Here is a 22,804-nt window from a genome sequence, read left to right as displayed (position 1 = left end):
AAAAAAAAAAAAAAAAAAAAAAGGATGCTTTTATTTTACTTTGTTTATTAATAAACTTTATTTTAGAGCAATTTTAGGTTTACAGAAAAACATAGGCTGGGTGCTGTGTCTCATGCTTATAATTCTAGCACTCTGGTAGGCTAAGGTGGGAGGATTACTTGAGGCCAGGATTTCAAGACCAGCCTAGACAACAAAACAAATTGTCTCTTAAAAAAAAAACAAAAAACATTGGCCTGTAATCCCAGGATTTTTTGAGTCTGGGGTGGGTGGATCACTTGAGGTCAGTAGTTCAAGACCAGCTTGGCCAACATGGTGAAACCCCACCTGTATTAAAAATACAAAAATTATCCAAGTGTGGTGGCAGGTATCTGTAATCCCAGCTACTTGGGAGGCTGAGGCAGGAGAATCACTTGAGCTTGGGAGGTGGAGGTTGTAGTGAGCCAATACCATGCCACTGCACTCCAGCCTGGGTGACAGAGTGAGACTCTGTCTCAAAAAAAAAAGAAAAGAAATATATCCATATGTTCCTCCTCACCCTCACCCACAAGTTTTCCCTATTATTCACATCTTGCATTTGTATGGTACCTTTGTTACGACTGATGAGTGAATATTGATACATAATCATTAACTAAAGTTCATAGTTTACATTAGGTTCACGCTTTTTGTTCATTTAAGATAGAGTTGCTCTGTTAGCCAGGATGGAGTGCAGTGGTACGATCTCGACTCACTGCAACCCCTGCCTCTGGGCTCAAGTGATCCTCTCACCTTAGCCTCCTGAGTAGCTAGGACTACAGGTGTGTGCCACCACACCCAGCTAATTTTTGTATTTTTTTGTTGAGATGAGTTTCACCATGTTGCCCAGGCTGGTCTCAAACCCCTGGAGGGTTCACTCTTGTCTTGTACAGGTCTATGGATTTTGACAAATATATAACGTCATGTATCCACCATTACAATATCATACACAAAGGACTATCCTTTCTCCATTGAATTGCCTTTGCTCCTTTGTCAAATATCAGTTGAATATATTTGTGTCAGTCTATTTCTGGGCTCTCTATTCTGTTCCATTGATGTATTCATCATTCTTCACCATTACCACACTATCTTGATTATTGTAGCTTTATAGTAAGTCTTGGAGTCAAGTGTTAATAAATCTTTAAAAAATTAATGAGGATTGAGAATTTTAAGTTTTAAAAGGTAGATTAGTTCTTGATAGTCTCTATAGTACAGTATCTAGATACCTTTTTTAATGTATTTGTATTATATATCAAATAATTTTTTTCATCTTGCTTTTCTACATAGTAGCTCTAACCTCGATTTTTGTGGTTACTGTTTCTCTTCATGATTGAATTTAATCTGCATTTATTTTTTTCCCCTTGAAAAACATGAATAACTTTCAACTCTAAACTTTTTTTTTTTTTGAGACAGAGTCTTGCTCTGTCATCTAGGCTGTAGTATAGTGGCACAGTCTCGGCTTACTGCAACCTCTTGCCCTCCAGGCTCAAGTGATTCTCTGCCTTAGCCTCCCGAGTAGCTGGGACTACAGGTGTGTGCCAGCACGCTGGGCTAATTTAATTTTTTGTATTTTTAGTAGAGACGGGGTTTTGCCATGTTGGCCAGGCTGGTCTCGAACTCCTGAGCTCAGGCGATCCGCCTGCCTCGGCCTCCCAAAGTGCTGGAATTATAGGCATGAGTCACTGCGCCCGGCTTCTAAATGTTTTAAGCTATTAAATCAGTCAGCCAGTTTTAGACAGTTATGTCTCTGCTGCTTTTCTCACAATAATGCATACAAAAGAGATGCTATCTTAAATAAGAGTACCCATTTCCCTTGGGTATATTATAGATGAGAGTTGGGAAATAAAATCTTCCCTGTTGTAGGATAGCTAATAAAATATCCATAATAAATAACTACTTATTATCCATCTTATAGACAAATTCAGGAATTATGCATGTCTAGATACTTCTAGGTAAATTTAGTTTTGTTCATAAATAGTGTTAAAATGGGCATAGACTTACCTGGGAAAATGTGGTTGATTCATGGATTCCAAAGTGCTCCCCATCATCTATCTGTCTTTCAAGACTCAAGGACAATTTAGCTAAAATTAGAGGAATCAGGCATATAGTAATCTCCTTAAATATGACACTATTTATATCTTTCTTTCTGAAACTCTAGTAGTTTGGGGAGTATTATATCAAATTCATCCATTTTCTGCTGACTTTAAGTGGCAAATACATATGAAGCATTTTATATAATAATGTATGCTCTAAATAGGCAGGCAGATTGGAATTTATCCAGAAATATTACAGTTTCCTCTAATTTTAGAATATATTTGCACTATTTATAATTTCAGGATTTGTTGAAAAACGAAATTGTGTACTATGACGTATCTATGCTGAGTTATGTTTTGAGCCATTTTTATTCCACTTTTATACTGCTCATAGATTCATAGGCCTCTTTTAAAATAAATATCTATGAATAATAATATATCATAGACATTTTATTAAAGTTACGAATTTTTAAATTATGTAAGAAAAAACTTTTGGTTGTTTAAACAGAGAATTTTGATACAAAGAGGAATGAACTAACAAGACAAGGATTTATGGATTTGAATCTAATGGAAGCTAATGATCGAGAAGGAGACCCTTGTGACCTTTGGGTAACTCTACACTCTATGGGCTACAATAAAGCTCTGGAGTTGACAGAGGTAAAGTATTCTTAAAGTTTTGCCAGTGGGTTTAGTGTACATAATATTTTACCTTGTGAACATTTTCCTGACATATAACTTTTGAATTGGGCACCCACATCTTTGAACTTTAGTATATAAATGAATCCTGGGTGCAACAACATATTTCTGTTAGTTTATACAAGTTCTTGTTCTCACCTGAAATTTAGTTACTGCCAACATTAAAATAATTCAAAGACAAAAGAGTTTAAACACATAATATGCAAGAAAAAAATTGGTATAAAAAAATTAAAATTGGAAAAGGCAATTTGAGTTACTAAAGTCTCATTTATATAGAGAAACGATTTGTCTTAACAGTATAAAGGCTCTCTTAGAATAAGGAGAATGTATCTGTATTACACCTTGGATTTCTGACCTTTTATAAAGGGTACTTTTGGGGTTAATATTTGTAAAATACTTGGAACAGTGGCTGGCTCATACAAAGCACTGTGTATGTATCAGCTATCATCATCATTATTATCATTAACATGATAGGTATAGAAGTTGAATAGGACTCATAATAAATCATAGGGGTAATACAAATTTAAAAATTAGGCCTTCCTTAAATTATATATATATATATATATATTTCTTTCATGCAACAAATATTTATTGAACATTTTTTTTTTGTAATTTGAGACAAGGTCTTACTCTGTCACCCTAGCTGGAGTATAGTGGCACAATCATAGCTCACTGCAGTGTCGACCTCCTGGGCTCAAGTGAGCCTCCTGCCTCAGCCTTCTGAGTAGTTAGGACTACAGGTGCATGCCCCCATGCCCAGCTAATTTTTTAACTTTTTTTTTTTGTAGAGATGGGGATCTCACTGTTTTACCCAGGCTAATTTCTATATTTATATGTCAGATTTAAAATATAGAATTTAAGAGTTTCCGTTTCAGGCAACAAGTTAGATAACAATACATTTGTTTATACTCTTAAAATTAAAAATAGTGTTTGTCCTTTTTCTGTACTTGAATCAACTTAGGAGAGCAATACTAACTTTGACAAATTTTGTTTTAGATACATTAAGACTTTGGTTTAATTCCTAGTTTTGACATCATTCAAAACCTTCATTAACCTGTTTTCTGAGAGGTTCTCTATTGTTTCCCCACTTTTAGAAATAGGAGGTGAATAGTTACAGTAACTATTTATATCCTACTTTAGCCTAACAATCAATGACTCCCACATTTTAACCATGTGTAAAATCAGTATCTAATCTATGAACAATATTGATGGTGCTACCCATGTTGTTGCTTAATAGGGAAATTAGTTAAGAGCAATTTAACACTTTTTACTGCAGTTACTGATGTCATTTACCTTTGAAACTATAAGCAAGAAGGATTTCTGAGCTAACAATTTCATTTAAATTTTATTTATTTATTGAGTAGGTAATATATTTGTATCATTTAAATTCAAAAGGTAAAAAAAAATACAGTATACATTGGAAAGTATCAATAGATGATGATCAGACTGCCACTCAGGAACTGAAATAAAAAGACAAAACTGAATTGATTGCTTACTATAAAGGAGAGCTATGCTGGTCAGGCACAGTCTCTCCACTAAGAGCAGAATGCTCACTTATATAGGGTTTGGGGGAGGCATGGAATTCAAGGATTGCCTGGCTTTTAGAGGCGTAAATGAGTTAGTAGTATCTGCGGAAGCATGGTTACTTGGATGAGACTGTTGATTGGTTGGCACTCAGCAGTGTATTTACGCATGTGAATCCATCTCTGATTGCCTGACTTTCAAAAGTGGGGAGCTGATACTGGTTACCTAACATAAGTGTGTTAATTGAAGTAGAGCTGTTCCTGATCAGTTGAACAGATTTAAAACCTTTTTTCTTACTAAATTTCTTTATTGTTTCTCATTAAATTCTTATTACTTATTTCTTTATTTTTCCATATTAAATTCTCTAATTTAGGCTGTAGAATTACAGATTACACATTCACTGTATCAGCCTATGACGATCCTCTGTTAAAGAGCAATGTAACATCTTTATAAGGGCATTGCCTCTTTATCACTGTAACTGAATAGTTGCTCTTTTACTGAATTTGATAGGTAAAACTTACATGTTTAGTTTTGCCCTTTTTTTTTCTTTTCTGTTTTCCTTTTTAAAATAGAATTTCATGATACTAATTTCTTTCTAGATTCAGAACTGGGAGAATTTACTTTCTTTTTTAGAGTTTAAGCACTACATAACTTTCTATTTCCCTTTTGTATGGGATAACAGGTAGTTGAGAGCTAAATATTGTGCTAAATTTAAGTAGCATCCCATAATCTAGGTTTTATTATTACAGTCTTCCCCATCTTCCTTATCACATATATTGTTAATAGTTTTACAATGAATAATTTAGTTAATAGTTTTCTTGCTTGTTGTTTGCTTCCTATATTAAGTTAGTAGGATAAAGAAAATAAGTAAATAAAAGACCAAGCCCATGAAAAGAAAAAATAATAAAACTATAGGGCAACTCTTTTAGAGGTGATAAAATTTTAATTTAAAAATTTTAGAATGTACAAAAATCACTAGTATTCCTATATACCCACAATAGTCAAGTTGAGAGCCAAATCACAAAAGAACTCCCATTCACAATTGCCACAAAAAGAATAAAACACCAAGCGGCTGGGTGCGGTGGCTCAAGCCTGTAATCCCAGCACTTTGGGAGGCCGAGACGGGCGGATCACGAGGTCAGGAGATCGAGACCATCCTGGCGAACATGGTGAAACCCCGTCTCTACTAAAAAATACAAAAAACTAGCCGGGCGAGGTGGTGGGCACCTGTAGTCTCAGCTACTCGGGAGGCTGAGGCAGGAGAATGGCGTAAACCCGGGAGGCGGAGCTTGCAGTGAGCTGAGATCCGGCCACTGCACTCCAGCCTGGGCGAAAGAGCTAGACTCCGTCTCAAAAAAAAAAAAAAAAAAAAAAAAAAAACCCTAGGGAGAAAGGGAAAAGGGGGGGCAGAAATCTCTACAAGGAGAACTACAAACTACTGCTCAAAGAAATCAGAGATGACACAAACAAATGGACAAATGTTCGATGCTCATGGATAGGAAGAATCAGTATCATTAAAATGGCCATACTGCCCAAAGCAATTTATAGATTCGATGATATTCCCACGAAACTACCATTGGCATTCTTCACAGAACTAGAAAAAACTATTTTAAAATTCATATGGAACCAAAAAAGAGCCTGAATAGCCAAGGCAATCCTAAGCAAAAAGAACAAAGCTGGAGGCATCACACTACCTAATTTCAAACTATACTACAGGGCTACAGTAACCAAAACAGCATGGTACTGGTACAAGAACAAACATATAGATCAATGGAACAGAATAGAGCATTCAGAAATAAGACTGCACACCTACACCAGTTTGATCTTTGACAAACCTGACAAAAACAAACAATGGGGAAAGGATTCTCTGTTCAATAAATGGTGCTGAGATAACTGGCTAGCCATATGCAGAAGATAGAAACTGGACCCTTTTCTTACACCGTATACAAAAGTTAACTCAAGATGGATTAAAGACTGAAATGTAAAACCCAAAAGTGTAAAAACTCTGGGAGACAACCTAGGCAATACCATTTAAGACATAGCCATGGGGAAAGATTTCATGGTGAAGATGCCATAAACAATTGCAACAAAAGCAAAAATTGATAAATGGGATCTAATTAAAGAGCTGTGCAGCGAAAGAAACTATCAACAGAGTAAATAGACAACCTACAGAATGGGAGAAGATTTTTGCAAACTATACATCTGACAAAGGTCTAATATCCAATATCTATAAAGAACTTCAACAAATTTACAAGAAAAAAAATTCCATTAAAAAGTGGGCAAATGAACAGACACTTCAAACGAAGATATACATGCAGCCAACAATCATGAAAAAAAGTTCGACATCACTGATCATTAGAGAAATGCAAATCAAAACCACAATGAAATACCATTTCACATCAGTCCGAATGGCTATTATTAAAAAGTCAAAAAACAAAAGGTGCTGGTGAGATTATGGAGAAAAAGGAATGCTTATACACTGTTGGTGTGAGTGTACAGGAGTTCAACCATTGTGGAAGACAGTGTGGTGATTCCTCAAAGACCTAAAGACAAATACCATTCAACCCAGCAATCCTATTACTGAATATACACCTAAAGGAATGTAAATTGTTTTATAAAGACACATACACATGTATGTTCATTGCAGCACTATTCACAATAGCAAAGACATGAAATTAACCTAAATGCCCATCAGTGGAAAACAGGATAAAGAAAATGTGGTAAATATACACCATGAGATACTATGCAGCCATAAAAAAGAGTGAGGTCATGTCCTTTGCAGGGACATGGATGGAGCTGGAAGCCATTATTCTTAGCAAACTAACGCAGGAACTGAAAACCAAATGTAACATGTTCTCATTTATAAGTGGGAGCTAAATGATGAGAACACATGGACACATAGAGGGGAACAACACACACTAGGGCCTATCAGAGGGTGAAGAGTACGAGGAGGGAGAGGATCAGGAAAAATAACGAATGGGTACTAGGCTTAATACCTGGGTGATGAAATAATCTGTACAACAAACTCCTATGACACATGTTTACTGTGTAACAAATCTGCACATGTACCCCTGAACTTAAAAGTGTAAAAAAAAAAGAAAAAGAAAAAAAATTAGAGAATATGTTTTAACATGGACCTTTTAAGATGTTTTACTTTCAGTGAATATTCAAATATTGATCCTCTTTGCTTGAATAAAACTGATAGCCATGACTTAAAAAATGGCAGAATATTACCAGAATTTACTAGTACTGAACAAATAAATTAAACCTTTAAAAATGTCATACTCATAATTATTGTAAATAATCTTTAAAAATTTTTACAGAGGTGATGTGTATGAAAAATAAACCCAGGTCTTCGTTTTAGTGCAATGATTTTTCATTCTACTATTTCTCTTAAAAAGGCAAATTTATTATTGCCAAAGGTTGAAGTGATTAAAATATTTTTAAAAACAAAAATTTCTGTTTATGGTTTACTAAAATTAACTTCAGACTTCTTTCTTTTATTTCCTTAAAAGATGACCACCAATTTGTGAATTTATTCAGTTATTCAACAAATACTTACTGAATACCTACTATGTGATAACTGCAGGAAAGAGGCACTGAGGATACAAAGAGGAATAAAATAGTCAAAGGTCCTGCCCTTATGAAATTTATATTACACAAAGGAGAATGATTAATTAATTAAAATTATATCGGCCAGGCGCAGTGGCTCACGCCTGTAATCCCAGCACTTTGGGAGGCCGAGGCAGGTGGATCACCTGAGGTCAGGAGTTCAAGACCAGCCTGGCCAACATGGTGAAACCTAGTCTCTACTAAAAATACAAAAATTAGCTGGATGTGGTGGCGGGCACCTGTAATCTCAGCTACTCGGGAGGCTGAGGCAGGAGAATCACTTGAACCCGGGAGGCAGAAGTTGCAGTGAGCCAGGACCACACCACTGCACTGCAGCCTGGGCGACAAGAACAAAACTCCATCTCAAAAAAAAAAAAATATTTCAAAGGTGTTCTGAAACAACTCAAAGGCTGAAGTAGAGAACAGAAAACAGTGGGGGAGTGAGGGAGATTGAGGTGGCCAGAGCAGATCCCTCTGCAGAGGTGGCACTTAAGCTTTAACCTGAAGCGGGAGGACAAGGTACCCATGTGAAAATGCATGAGGATAATCTTCCAAGTGGAGAGAACACTATGTATGAAGGGCTTCATTTGCTCTAGGATCTGTAAGATCAGGATAGCTGATGCATAGAGACACAGGAGACCAGGTTGGATGGAGAGGCAAAGGCTCTTTACCACATTGGCTTTTTACCACATTATAGGCTGTGGTAAAAGACTAAGGTAGATATTAGAAAATTTCATTCCGAATGCAGAAAATATTTTTAGGTCTCATATTTTAAAGGTGTTTTTAAATTAAACATTTAGTCAGTGCTCTGTGTCCATGCAGTAAGCTTCGATTGTAAATGTAATAATTTCTTTAGAACCCTTTGATGAATTCTTTCTGTAGCCCTCACCTTAGAAAAGATAATCAAATAACATGGTATTTGTTAGCATTGAACCAAATGGAGAGATGGTATTATGGCTTAAAGAAGGTAATGTATTACTGATTTGCTAGAGGTTATTCTTTTCTCTTCTATGAACATTATCAGTTCATAGAGTTTATATGTTTAATATAAACATAAGTTTATATTAAATAGCAGTTTAATATGCTATTTAATAGCAGTTTAATATGCTATTAAAAAGTCAGAATTTCATGCTTGCTTATTACTCAATTCATAGTACTAAAATTTTCCTCTAAAAGTATATTAGAAGGTCAAGCTGGAAGGTGTAGCATATCTTCTTATATGGTAACATACTAATAATTTATTTAAAATTCTGTCAAAAGGCTAAAACAAGATTTTTTTTTTTCCTATCAGGCATGTCCATTTGTCATTGATATCTATGCAGAAAAATGCAAGCCAAAAATTAAAGCTGTCCATATGGAGGCATGCAGTGGACAACTTGAGAAGGCCATTTGTAAATCTGTTCTTAGCAACGGTGATGCCAAAGTAATGGATGGCTATGAAAATATAATCGTGCATACTTACAGTTGTGACACCTGGATAACGTCAGTTATTGAAAACAAGGTATCAATTATGAGGTAGTTTTCCTCATTTTGCTATAAAGCTTACTAATATATTTCATCTTATTCCTTACTCTATTCCTACGTGGTAATTAAGTATCCCATCACATTTATAATGTTTATAATGTATAATTATTTTTTCTCCTCAGGTTTCTAACTCAAACTGGGAGTGATAATTTTTATATGGTTTTTAAAGGTTTCTAATTTTTTTCTCTTAAAATATTAGGAAAATTAAACATTTGGATATCAATGCGAATAGAGCACAATCTGGATACAAAGTATTTTATTTAGTTTGTTTCTAAACATTTTTACATATACCTCGCTATTTAAATAATAGATATCATGTTTTAAAGAAATATTATAAACAAAAAATTTCAACCCAGCTTTTTACACTAACATTGCAGAGATCCTATAGATCATCATTATTTAATCTAACTAAATGTATTCTATTGTCCAAGACCTACTTTCATCAAGCTGATTATTTCTACCTTTGGCTCTCTTCCCTGCTATTAATACTATTGATATTACAGGTCAAGAGAATAAGAGCATAAATTCTTAGTCAGAAATATCCAGTTCTCTAGAAATTATAAATTTTCATGAAACTTTATATAAGATGGCTAGGTGCTCAGTACTGTTGACTTATTTCTTTTAGGTCCTAGGTGAGCCATATTTTTATGCCTGCCATAAATTTCTTAAAATACTTAAAATTTGGCGGCATTTTTAGTCAACCTGAGAATATATTATGTAACTATTTTAGTCACAGTAGGAGCCACCAGAAAATGTAAAACTTGATCTCTGTGTTCAAGGAGTTTATGCGCTATAATTGGAAAGACAAAATTAATACTCTCTAAAGACATCAGAGAATAATTAAACATTACATAATGTAATACTGTTTGTGTGTGTGATAGGAGTTTCATTCTGTTTCTCTTGTAGTTGTTAATTTGAACCAGAGAAGTTGGGGAAGCATTTGTTATGAGGGGGAAGGGAACTGTGATACGGGATTCGAGCATTGAAGGAGACTAGGATTTAGATATGCAGACAGATAGCCTTTAGAAGCAGGGGAAACAGTGTAAGGAGAAATAAGGGGAAGGGTATATATGAAGTATAAAGGAAAGAGTGAGAATATCTGCTTTGCAGAAATGGACAGCTTTATGTGAAGAAGGATTAGGAGGTAAATAACATACAGAATGGATCTAAATTATATATGTTATCTTGAAAACGAGATAGAGGAGTTTAGACTTGATTAACTAAGCTTGGGTCCCTACCTAGTAGATTACAGTTTTCAAATGGACCAATCATGCCTCAGAGGGTGATTCCCAAAATCCATCATGGTTCCCTTTCTGCCCTCTATATTTTATTAGGGTTAAAAAGGTGAAGGGAGTCACTACCTTACCCCAACTCCTCTGTTCTGCTATCAACTATTAGTTCTCAATTCTCTGCCTCTGTTTTCCTCAAGGAAAATTCAACTCTCTTCACCAAAATGTGATAATAATGCTAACATTTTAGACCTTATTGTGTGTCAGGCTTTTACATATATGAGAGCATTTACTTCTCACAACAACCCTATGAGATAAGTGCTATTCTCATTTTACAAACAGGAAACTGAAGCACAGAGCAGTTAAATAACTGGCAAATGATTACACAGCTAAGTAGTAGAAGAGTTGAGAAATAAATTCAGATAGTCTAACATTATACTACCCCCTTAGTAGTCATTAGGGTATGATCGCAGATTCTTAGTAGGGGAATAGTTTGATTCCTGCATATTTCCCATTTATCAGCGTCATTCTGCTGTCCCTTGTTCCCTGTCCATCCTAGAGGCCATTGTCTATTATCTCAGTTGTCACTTCTTCCATAAAGTCTTCCTTGAAACCCCAGTCCGAGCTAATGTTCATCTTCTGTGTTTCTATAGATCCTTCTAAATACCTCTATTACAAGACTCAGCAGTGTTCTGTAATTGTCATTTTATTTGTCTGTCTCCCCTAGAGTGTGAGCAGGAGTCAGTAATTCTATCTTTTATCTCAGTGCACCTAGACTCTAAAACAATGCCCGATACAAAGTTGATAATAAATATATTTATATATTGTGAATGAAGGAGTAAAAAGATGTTTTGACACATTAGTTGGAAGGTAGTATTAAAATGAATGGCAGTTGAAAAAACTAGAGATAACAAAAGAAACAGACTATTGCTATCCTAAGTCAAGGATGAAACAATGTGACCCTAGTATCCATAATACCCTGGGAATGAAGATTAAAAGGTGAGTAAATTTAAGTCACATTTAAAAGAAAAAGTTTATATAAATGGTGACAAATTGGAAAGAAATGAGAAAAAGTAACAGAAACAAAGTTGAAAGAAGCAGCCAAATTGTATAAATTTGTAGTGCACTATATGATGTTAAAACAGAATTTCAGGGTTTATTCTGAGGCTTATATTTGTCTGTAATTAAAGAAAGGACTAGCAACTTATGAAACCCTTTTTTTTATAGTCAGATGAGAAAGTGATCATTCACATCAACAATGAGCTAAGTAAAAACTGTGTAAACAACAGAGGACTCAACATATTTGCGGTAGAAGTGGGACCCAAATCTACAATGGTAATGTATTATTTTCTAATTAAAGCCTTTTGTTTTATGTCTTTGAAAAAAATTTGCTATTAATGCTATGAGTAAACATGTAGATATAAAATGGAGTGGAAAATTATTTTAAGTATGATATTTGTATCAGTATCATTCTATACTCAGAGACAGGAGACTTTGGTTCTAATCCAGTTCTGTCAGTTTGTTTGAGTGACTATGGGAGGTTCATTCACTTCTNAGTAAAAACTGTGTAAACAACAGAGGACTCAACATATTTGCGGTAGAAGTGGGACCCAAATCTACAATGGTAATGTATTATTTTCTAATTAAAGCCTTTTGTTTTATGTCTTTGAAAAAAATTTGCTATTAATGCTATGAGTAAACATGTAGATATAAAATGGAGTGGAAAATTATTTTAAGTATGATATTTGTATCAGTATCATTCTATACTCAGAGACAGGAGACTTTGGTTCTAATCCAGTTCTGTCAGTTTGTTTGAGTGACTATGGGAAGTTCATTCACTTCTGTGTTCCAGTCTCTTTAAATGTAAAATTAAGATAATATCACTAGGCTGGATGCAGTGGCTCACGCCTGTAATCCCAGCACTTTGGGAGGCCGAGGCGAGTGGATCACCTGAGGTCAGGAGTTCGTGACCAGCCTGGCCAACGTGGTGAAACCCTGTCTCTACAAAAATACAAAAATTAGCCAGGCATAGTGGCAGACGCCTGTAATCCCAGCTACTCAGGAGGCTGAGGCAGGAGAATCGCTTGAACCTGGGAGGTGGAGGTTGCAGTGAGCCGAGATCATGCCATTGCACTCCAGCCTGGGCGACAAGGGTAAGACTCCATCTCAAAAAAAAAAAAAAAAAAAAAAGATAATATGACTAGTTTTATGTACTTCACAAAGTTAATGTAAAGATAAAAATAAAATGATGTATATGAAAGTAGTTTTTTACATTATATAGAAATGTAAAGTATTAATAGTAATAAGAATTTTGATAACCCAAAATGCTTTTTATCTGCATTATTAAGATTTTCTAAAGTATCCTGAGAAGGAAAATGCCTCAAGTTTTAGATAAGTAAGTAAGTCAAGAGCTAGAAAACAGCTATAGTTCCGGTGTTAGCAGAACTCTGCGTTTCTGATTTAGCCAGGAGTTCAAAGGCAGGGACAGGTCAATAGAGCTACCTACTGGGCAAGTGAAGGGAGAAAGGAAAAAGCTTCCTATTCTTACCCTTTCTATCTCCATACTGTCCATAAAATCCTAAAATATTCCAGAACGGGATAAAGAGATCATCTTTTCTGTTTCTCCAATTAAGATTTTAGAAAATGCTCTAGACTTAGCAGGGAAAGGATATTTTCTCCTCTTTCTACCACTCTACCCACATTCACACATGCCAACTGACAGCTACTATATTAGGGTAGAATTTAGACTGGATTATCCTGTTAGACCTCAGATCATAGATTGCTAGTCTCTGCTAAGGACAAATATTGTAGAATTTTATCTGTACAGGGATATTCTTATACAAGGCCTAGAAATGTTGTCCTATTTAAAAATTAGCCAAAATAACAATATATAAAAGAGAGTAAAAGCTTTCTATTTTTATATGCAGGTTTGTCAACATGTAATGCCTCTGAATGAACGACAAGAATGGATATATTATTGTATATATTCTCTTATTTCTTAAATAATTATACTTAGAACTTACCAAACTAAGAATTATTTCAGATTTAATCTGTTATTTATTAAACAACTAAATGCTACTTAATTTAACTGATGTACCTAAATAATAATCTATTCAATTTATATGCATTTTCATTTTATGTCAATGCTATGTACCTTATTATTAAAATATACGTAATGCTTTCATTGTGTAGTGTTCTTATTTAGTAGGAAATCTAAGCACATTTTATTTTTGAATAGTTAAGTCAAAATAAAATTACAGGTAAGATTTTTTAAAGTAATATTCAACACATTAGGCAAAATCCTCTATACTTTAGGTTTTTGTACTCTTAAAAACAAAACAAAACAGAACAAAAACTGGCCAGGTGTGGTGGCTTATGCCTGTAATACCAGCACTTTATGAGGCTGAGGCAGGAGGATTACTTGAGTCCAAGAGTTTGAGTCTGCAGTGAGCTATTGTCATACCACTGCACTCAAGCATGTCTCTAAAAAAGATAAATAAATAAAAGGTAAATACAAAGTAGCCATTTAGTTTTCCTATCACACAAAAGAAATTAAAGCAAAATTTGGAAAAATTTATTTTTATGTAAAGAAGCCAAAATCTAATGACAATAGTAGGAATATTTTGTTCTAATAGTAAACTTTTATGAATTTATTTGTGAATTGCTTTTAATTAAATATATTATGAAATAATAGGAATTAAATTTATATTACATTTAATAAAGAAGTACAGGGTATGAACAATTATATTAAACAATTCATAACTGTATGACAATATCAGTAACAGAATACGTGCCAGTAAATTTCAGCTTTTGAAATATCAGCACCATTATGGCAGTATATTATTTTTGTACCCAGTACATGTTAGCACATAGTTTAAATGTCATTTGGGTTTTTAACCCTTGATTTAGCTATCCGTAAAATGGATTATCATCTAGCAGTTTGAATTCTTCAGATGATGTGTCTTTAAAAGTAATGAAATGTGAAAACATTTTATTAATTGCTAAATGCCTTGTAAGTCCAATAAATGTGATCATATATTCTATTTCACAACATATTGAGTTACAAGAAATTAATTACCTGGCTGTGATACTAAAAGCATACAATGAAATTGTTATCTGTGTCCCAAATTGTAAAGGAGTTTTTATAATAGGATGATAGGTGACATATAGTGGTATACTGGATCATAAAAACTCAAGAAAAGGTATAATGAGCATTTAAGACTTACCTTCTACCACTGTCATCACTTAGACGTATCAGGCCTTTTTCCCACCTTTTCATTACTCACTTATTACAGGGAAAAAACAAACATACTGTCTTAATCATTCTATTTTCAACTAGTCACTAGAAAAGACAAAGATATTTTGTTTCAAATTAAACTTTCTTCCAAGTAAATGAAAACCCAAGGGAATCAGCTATATAATGAATACAAACTAGGTTACATTTTTTTTTTTCGTATCTTTAAGTAAATTACTTTTTAAAGATTACTTGAGTACTGTGGTACTAGAATATCCAGAAAAACTTAATTCAAGTCCTCAAATACTTGACTCATAGGTTGGTGGTAATTCTGTAACCCACCAAATATAATTGATTGACATGTAAGAATGTTTTCTTTAAGTTTGTGTAGTGCTTCCTTTTTTCAGGGCAGTTTTGCACAGATTGACCATGTTATTTTCAAAGGTAATTTTGCACGTGGTTTAATTTTAAAAGCACATTATCCAGCCTTACTAAAAAGACATCTAGATGGGCTGGGCATGGTGGCTTCTGCCTATAATCCCAGCACTTTGGGAGACTGAGGCCAGAGGATTGCTTTAACCTAGGAGTTTTTGAGACCAGCCTGAGCAACATGGCAAAACCCTGTCTTTACAAAAAATACAAAAATTAGCCAGGAGTGGTGGTGCATACTTGTAGTTCCAGCTACTCAGGAGGCTGAGGTGGGAGGATCACTTGAGCCCAAGGCAGAAGTTGCAGTAGGCTGAGATTACACCACTGCACTCTCGCCTGGGTGACAGAGTGAGGCTCTCTCAAAGAAAAAAAAGACATCTAGATGTGTCAGATCTCTTCTGTGTTCTAGATTCCATCCCTGCCTGTCTCCTCAGTGTCTCCATTAAAACTCCCCAGGGAATGAATTTTATCTACAAACATTCCCTCAGTATTGGCTTTCCCCATTATTATTTATACATATTTGAGACTCTTTAAGAAGCCTCTCATTCCCCATCTCTTTCTATCATCTTGTATCTGTCCTCCCTGTCACAGCAAAGGGACATGAAAAGAATTGTTCACATTGTTACGCCCACTTTCTTGACTCCCACTCATTGTTTCCACTGAGTTACCAAACAGTGGTTGCTCCCTCCCAGGACATCAATAACTTCCTTGTTATTAAATCTGGAGGATATTTTAAAGTCTCCTCTCCAGTGTTAGGCATTGTTGATCTTTTGGAGACACCACATTCTTCAGATTTTCTTTTCACCTTTGACTATTTTTTTTCACCTAAACTTCTATATTCTCTCAATTTCCACATCTCTCCTACCTTTGTATGTAACATTTCCTTTTTGCCTCCCTGTCCCCTCTTCTTCCTCCAGACATCAGTGAATATGTCACTCTTCCCAAAAATCCTTTCCTGATTACTCTCCTGACCAACTACTTTGATGGTACTAACACTTAGTACTCACCCTTTAGTGTAGCACTATCATATTTGAATTGGTGTTCATTTATCTGTACCTTTGACTAGGTTGAAAACAGAAGAGTTAAAACCTAGCATATACCATAGAAACTGTAATAGATATAAAATAAATATTGGAAGGATAGTTGGATAAAATGAGTAGAAAATTAAAATGAATTTACATGTATGAATATTTCTGAGTTCTTTAGCATATTTATAAATTAAAACTAGAAATATAAAATTAAGTCTCATTACTATTCAATTCTCTTTACCCAGATGTTTTTATTTCATTAGCAAATTTTTAAAAAATTATCTAACATGCAGTTTTAAATTATAGACTTACATGATCACTGTAACTCCTTCCAACTTTAAAGTTTTATAGTTCTAATATTTTAAAAGAAATTTAAAGGTTAAGTATCAAGTACTGTTATATATATATATATGAGCCATGCCATATTCTTAAATTATTTAGTAATTTTGTTGATTTTACATTAGATATTGGGGTAGAAATTTTTTTAAAAAAGTCAATGGCCTTCTTTTAAAATCTTTTTGGTTTAGGTTAAATATGAAACAGAAACTTAATATATACTACACTAATATTTTGGATATAACCCAGGAAAATGGATGTGTATTTCCGATTTGGGCCACCAGAGGGTGAGCATATTATTTTATTTATTAGAGAGATGGATAGTATTAGATTTCTCTGCACTGTGTTAGGTCCTTTATGACTTGTAAGACTACTTTTGGCAAACTGTATTGGCCACTATGGCTATATGCATATTCAGGCATGTAACACCCATTTTTGTTGAGACAGAGTCTTGCTCTGTCACTCAAGCTGGACTGCAGTAGGTGCGATCTCAGCTCACTGCAGCCTTGATTTTCTGGGCTCAGGTGATTCTTCCACCTCAGCCTTCCCAGTAGCTGGTACTACAGGCCGGCGCTACCACCCCCAGCTGGTTTTGTTTTGTTTTGTTTTGTTTTTTGTAGAGGCGGGGTTTTGCCATGTTGCCCAGGCTGCTCTAAAACTCCTGGGGTCAAGCGATTGGGTGCCTCGGCCTCTCAAAGTGCTGAGATTACAGGCATGAGACACAGACCCCAGCCAACACTCATTCTTATTAGAGAACATATTCTAATCTATAACGTGGATACTAAGCCTTCTTCTCATTACTAATGAGTCTTCATGAGTTTGCAAGTTTAAGAGCATTCAAAATTAGCCCTGCTATCTTTACGTAGTCTTATAAATAAGCCTATCTTTGATGCTTAGCCTAGCTTAATTTCTGGGGGAAAAAAGAACTGTGTAATGATTTGAGGAAAAATAAAGCACATAGTGGACCTGATTTAGAGGATATAGATGAGATTCGCGTGGTAAGGTAACGTGTGAGCCAGGAACTCCAGGAATCATTATTGAAAGTCTGAGGGGTAGGCCGGACACAGTGGCTCATGCCTGTCATCTCAGCACTTGGGAGGCCGAGGCTGGCACATCACCTGAGGTCAGGAGTTCGAGACCAGCCTGGCCAACATGGTGAAACTCTGTCTCTACTAAAAGTATAAAAATTAGCTGGGCATGGTGGCAGGCGCCTGTAATCCCAGCTACTTGGGAGACTGAGGCAGGAAAATCGCTTGAACCCTGGAGGCAGAGGTTGCAGTGAGCCGAGATCGCATCATTGCATTCCAGCTTGGGCAACAAGAGCGAGACTCTGTCTCAAAAACAACAACAACAACAACAACAACAACAACAAAAACAAAAAATAACAAAGTCTGATGGGGGCAAAGAACTTTGGTTGGTTTTAAGTGTCTGTACTTGTTACCCATGGCTAGCACTGTGTAAGGAAATGAATAAGATACCCTCAATTCTTATGAGTAATTCACAAGCTGCCTATATTTGTGATATTTGACCAAAGTCAGTTTGTACTTTAATAATAAGTACTCTTGGTCGGGCGCGGTGGCTCACGCCTGTAATCCCAGCACTTTGGGAGGCCGAGGTGGGTTGGTCACCTGAGGTCAGGAGTTCAAGACCAGCCTGGCCAACCTGGTGAAACCCCATCTCTACTAAAAATAAAATTAAAAAAAAATTAGCTGGGCGTGATGGCGGGCACCTGTAATAATCCCAGCCACTCGGGAGGCTGAGGCAGGAGAATCGCTTGAACCCGGGAGGCGGAGGTTGCAGTAAGCCCAAGATCACCCCACTGCACTCCAGCCTGGGCAACAGAGCGAGATCCCATCTCAAATAATAGTAAGAAGAAGAAGAAGGAGAAGGAGAAGGAGAAGAAAGAAGAAGAAGAAAAGAAGAAGAAGAAGAAGGAGGAGGAGGAGGAGGAGGAAGAGGAGGAGGAAGAGGAAGAGGAAGAAGAAGAAGAAGAAGAAGAAAAGAAGGAGGAGGAGGAGGAGGAGGAGGAGAAGGAGAAGAGAAGGAGAAGAAGAAGAAGTGCTCTTGACCGGGTGCCGTGGCTCATGCCTGTAATCCCAGCATTTCCAGAGGCGGAGGCAGACGGATCACAAGATTAGGAGTTCGAACCAGCCTGGCCAATATGGTGAAATCCCGTCTCTACTAAAAATACAAAAATCAGCCAGGCGTGGTGGTGCACGTCTGTAGTTCCAACTACTTGGGACGCTAAGGCAGGAAAGTTGTTTGAACCCAGGAGGCTGAGGCTGCAGTAAGCTGAGGTCTGCCACTGACTCCAGCCTGGGTGACAGAGTGAGACTCTGTGTCAAAAAAAAAAAAAAAAAAAAAAATTACCCCTTTTTTTTTCCACCAAATATATTTCTAAAAAATATATGAATATTTAACAAAAAAGACTTACATATAATAAAGGAGTTGGAGTATGGTTCCATTTCCCAAAATTAAATATTTTCAACTTCTTTTAGACACAGTTGATAAATATTCAACATTTAATACATATTCTTAATTGTATTCTTACCTTTACAGTTGAACACAAGAGTAAGCAAGTTAAATTCAAGCTCAGCTTAAGTTCGTTATCTGATTCAGGCTAATGTCAGCATGTTATGAAAATGAAATGGTTCCAGAATGTCAGTATTGTAAGCTTTCTGGCAATTTCTGATATAGCATACAGAATTACTAAAACTTAGTTTCTCTCTGCCTTTTAAATATCCATTACAAAAGTGTCCAGAATTGGCTTTTGAAAAAAAAGTTTTTTCTTAGTAGAGAAGTAAAAATAGGAGTAGACTAGGCTAGGGAATAGTACACAGGGACATCCAATTAGCATGTATCTATTACATATTAATTAGTTATAATAAATAAGTAGTAGGTATTATCTCTGTCCTCAGGACAAGAAAGCTAAGGAAATGAGTTACATGTTAACCTATTAAGGAATAATATTAAATCTTAATAAACACCGATCATTAAGCATTAAACTAATGGTGTGAATATGGAAACAGAAGAGGAGGGGAAGGCTTGACCAATTTAGGGGACGTAGATGAAAGTAGATGAAAATATGTCGGAGGACTGAAGGAACGAAGTTTAGTTTGAAGCTAAGTAGTGCTTTGATTTGTTTTTACTCATGTAATATAATGCATTTTACATTTTAAATAATATAAAAAGGATACATTTTAATAACTATTAAAGGAAATGAGGCATCATCTTTAAAATACTAAGTAGTACTACACTAAAATGTTAGACTAAGTTTGACAGTGTTAGAGCAAGTTTGGACAAGTTGGAAAAATGAGTGTGTGTGGGCTCGAAGAATCAGGGGAACCTGATTCTGTAACGGAACTTTAAGTGACCTTGAAGAGATAGGAGGGATTTAGAAAGAGGAGAGGAAGTGGAAATTTAAGGGATTTTCTAATGTTTTTCACTTTTCCTAGAATGTGGTGTTGTATCTTTGCCTATTAATATCATAAGCTATAAATCAATCATATATAAATTGAGTCCCTAATGTGTGCAAAGTACTGCTTTAATTATTTGCTTATACAGAAGTGAACAAGCCAGACGTTGCTCCTGCCCTCATTATACATAGTCTATCAAAGAAGATAGATTGTGAACAAGTATTACAGGCTGTACCTCTAACATACATTTTTTAAATGCCTCATCCTTCATGAAACCTTTAATTTTTTTCTCAGTCCAGAAGAAACTGTTCTACTTCTTGAACTTCTATTTTAAAACTAATACTTTTTTCCTGTGGGGTTTTTATTTCAGATTAAAAAAAAATCATACAGTAAATTTGACCCTTTTTTGGTGGGTTGGGGGAAGATTTCACAGTTCCACTAATTTAACACATGTATAGATTCATATAATCACCATCACAATCAGGAGACAGAGCAGTCCCATCACTAAAAAACTCCCTTACGTTATAGTCACATCCCCATGACCTTACCCCTATGCATACTCCTATCCCCTGGAAACCACTATTCTATTCTCATCACTATAGTTTTGTTTTTGAGAATGTTGTGTAAGTGGAATCATGCAGTATGTAACCTTTTAAGACTGAATCCTTTTATTCAGCATAATGCCTTTGAGAATCATCCAAACTGTATGTATTAATAGTTTGTTCCCTTTATTGCTGAGTAGTATTTTATTATACGATTGTATTACAGTTTATTTATGCATTCATCTGCTGGGTGGTTTCCAGTTTTTGGCAACTATTAATAGAACTGCTGTAAAGTTCATGTACAGATTTTTACATGAACATAAGTTTTATTCCTCTATAGTAGATACCCACAGGTAGTACTGCTGGATCATATGGTAAATATATGTTTGACTTTTTAAGAAACCGCCAAAGTGTTTTCCAGATTGGCTGTACCATTTTGCATTTCTAGCAGCAATGTAGGAGAATTCCAGTTATTCTGCATCTTTATCAGTACTCGGTATTGTCTGCATTTTTTATTTTAGCCATTATAATAGATGTGCGGTGGTATCTCATTGTGATTTTAGTTTGTATTTCCCTAATGGCTAATGATGTTGAACAGTTTTCGTAGGCTTCTTTGTCATTTGCATATATAGTATACTTTTTGATGGGGTGCTTCTTCAAGGCTTTTGCCCATTTGAAATTAGGTTGTTTGTTTTCTTACTGCCAAGTTTTGAGTTTTGTTTTCTTATCATTTCATTCTTTATAAATTCTGGATTTGTCTTTTATTGGGTATATTATTTGAAAGTATTTTCCTCTCTTCTGTAGATAGTCTTTGTTCTCTTAACTGGATTGTATGGAGAGTGAAAGTTTTAAATTTTAATGAAGTCCAATTAATCAGTTTTTCCTTTAATGGATTATGCATTTGGTGTCAAGTTAGAAGTCGTTGTCTAACCCCAGGTCACAAAGATTTTTCTTCTGCTTTCTTCTAAAAGTTGTATAGTTTTACTTCATACATTTATATGTATGCTACATTTTCAGTTAATTTTTGTATGAGTTCTGAGGTTTAGGTTGAGGTCCTTTTTTTTTTATATGGATATCAGTTATTCCAATATCATTTGTTGAAAAGATTATTCTTTCTCCATTAAATTGCTCTTGTACCTTTGTTGAAAAATTCACTGGTCATATAGAACCTATCTTTGCATAAGTCTATTTCTGAATTCTATTCTGTTCCATTGAGCGATATGTCTTTCCCTTCACTAATACTACATTGTCCTGATTACAGTAGCTTCATTGTAAGTCTTACATTCAGGTAACATGATTTCCCCAATTTTATTGTTCTTTTCCAGAATCATCATAGCTATTTTAGTTTCTTTCCCTTTTCATATAAATTTTAGAACTGGCTTGTTTATATCTACAAAAAATAAATCCTGCTGGGATTTTAACTGGTATTGTGTTAACTGTATTGATCATCTGGGGGGAATTGACATGTTTATTGTGTTCACTCTTCCAATTCATGAACATAGTATTGCTCTCCACTTATGTAGGTTTTATTCTTTCATCAGCATTTTGTAGTTTTCAGCATACAGATCCTATATATCATTTATTAGATTTATACCTAAATATTTTATTTTTATGAGCGGTTTGTATTTTTATTTCAGTTTTCAGTTGTGCATTGCTAATATGTAACAGTATGATTGATTTTTATATGTTGGCTTTATATCCTGAGACCCTTGCTAAACTCATTTGTCCTAGGAAGATTTTTTTGATTGTATTTTATATATTCCTTGGGATTTTCTACTTAGAAAAGCATGTAATCTGCAAATGGGGACAGTTTCATTTCTTTCTTTCCTATCCATATGCCTTTTATGTCTTTTTTCTTGCCTTATTGCATTGGCTAAGACTTCCCATTAAGATATCAAATAAGAACAATGACAATGGATATCCTTTCCTTGCTCACAATCTTAGTGGGGAAAGCATTCAGTCTTTTACCACTATTTTACGTTAGCTGTGGATGTTTTTATAGATGCCCTTAATTAGGTTAGTGAAGTTATTTCTCTTTAGTTTGCTGAGAGTTTTTATTAAGAATGGATGCTGAGCTAGGAGCAGTGGCTTGTGGCTGTAGTCCTAGGTACTCAGGAGGCTCATGCAGGAGGATCACTTAAGCCTGAGCATTCAAGAATCCTGTCTCAAAAAAAAAAAAAAAAAAAAAA

General features: G+C 35.1%; 1 protein-coding gene across 6 annotated transcripts in view; it reads left to right on the top strand.

Annotated features, from left to right (window-relative positions):
• EFCAB7 (EF-hand calcium binding domain 7) overlaps nt 1–13,814 on the top strand; it is a 50,479-nt gene extending 36,665 nt beyond the window's left edge. For 4 of the 6 annotated variants that reach the window (XM_017877208.1, XM_017877209.1, XM_017877210.1 and 1 more), the window contains exons 12-14: nt 2,554–2,702; nt 9,169–9,378; nt 11,858–12,153. In XM_017877208.1, coding sequence (XP_017732697.1) covers nt 2,554–2,702; nt 9,169–9,378; nt 11,858–12,028 — 530 coding nt within the window. In that variant the 3' untranslated portion in view covers nt 12,029–12,153. Of the gene's footprint in view, nt 1–2,553; nt 2,703–9,168; nt 9,379–11,857; nt 12,154–13,557 lie in introns of those variants that run through there. The other 2 variants (XM_017877213.1, XM_017877212.1) reach the window with 2 other exon arrangements.
• The last annotated feature ends 8,990 nt before the right edge of the window (nt 13,815–22,804 follow it).

Source organism: Rhinopithecus bieti, unplaced genomic scaffold (assembly GCF_001698545.2).
Source record: "Rhinopithecus bieti isolate Rb0 unplaced genomic scaffold, ASM169854v2 scaffold_6380, whole genome shotgun sequence".
In the NCBI taxonomy this organism is placed as follows: Eukaryota; Metazoa; Chordata; class Mammalia; order Primates; family Cercopithecidae; genus Rhinopithecus; species Rhinopithecus bieti.
The sequence above is the reverse complement of the archived record's forward strand: the minus strand, read 5'-3'. Positions and strand labels throughout refer to the sequence as shown.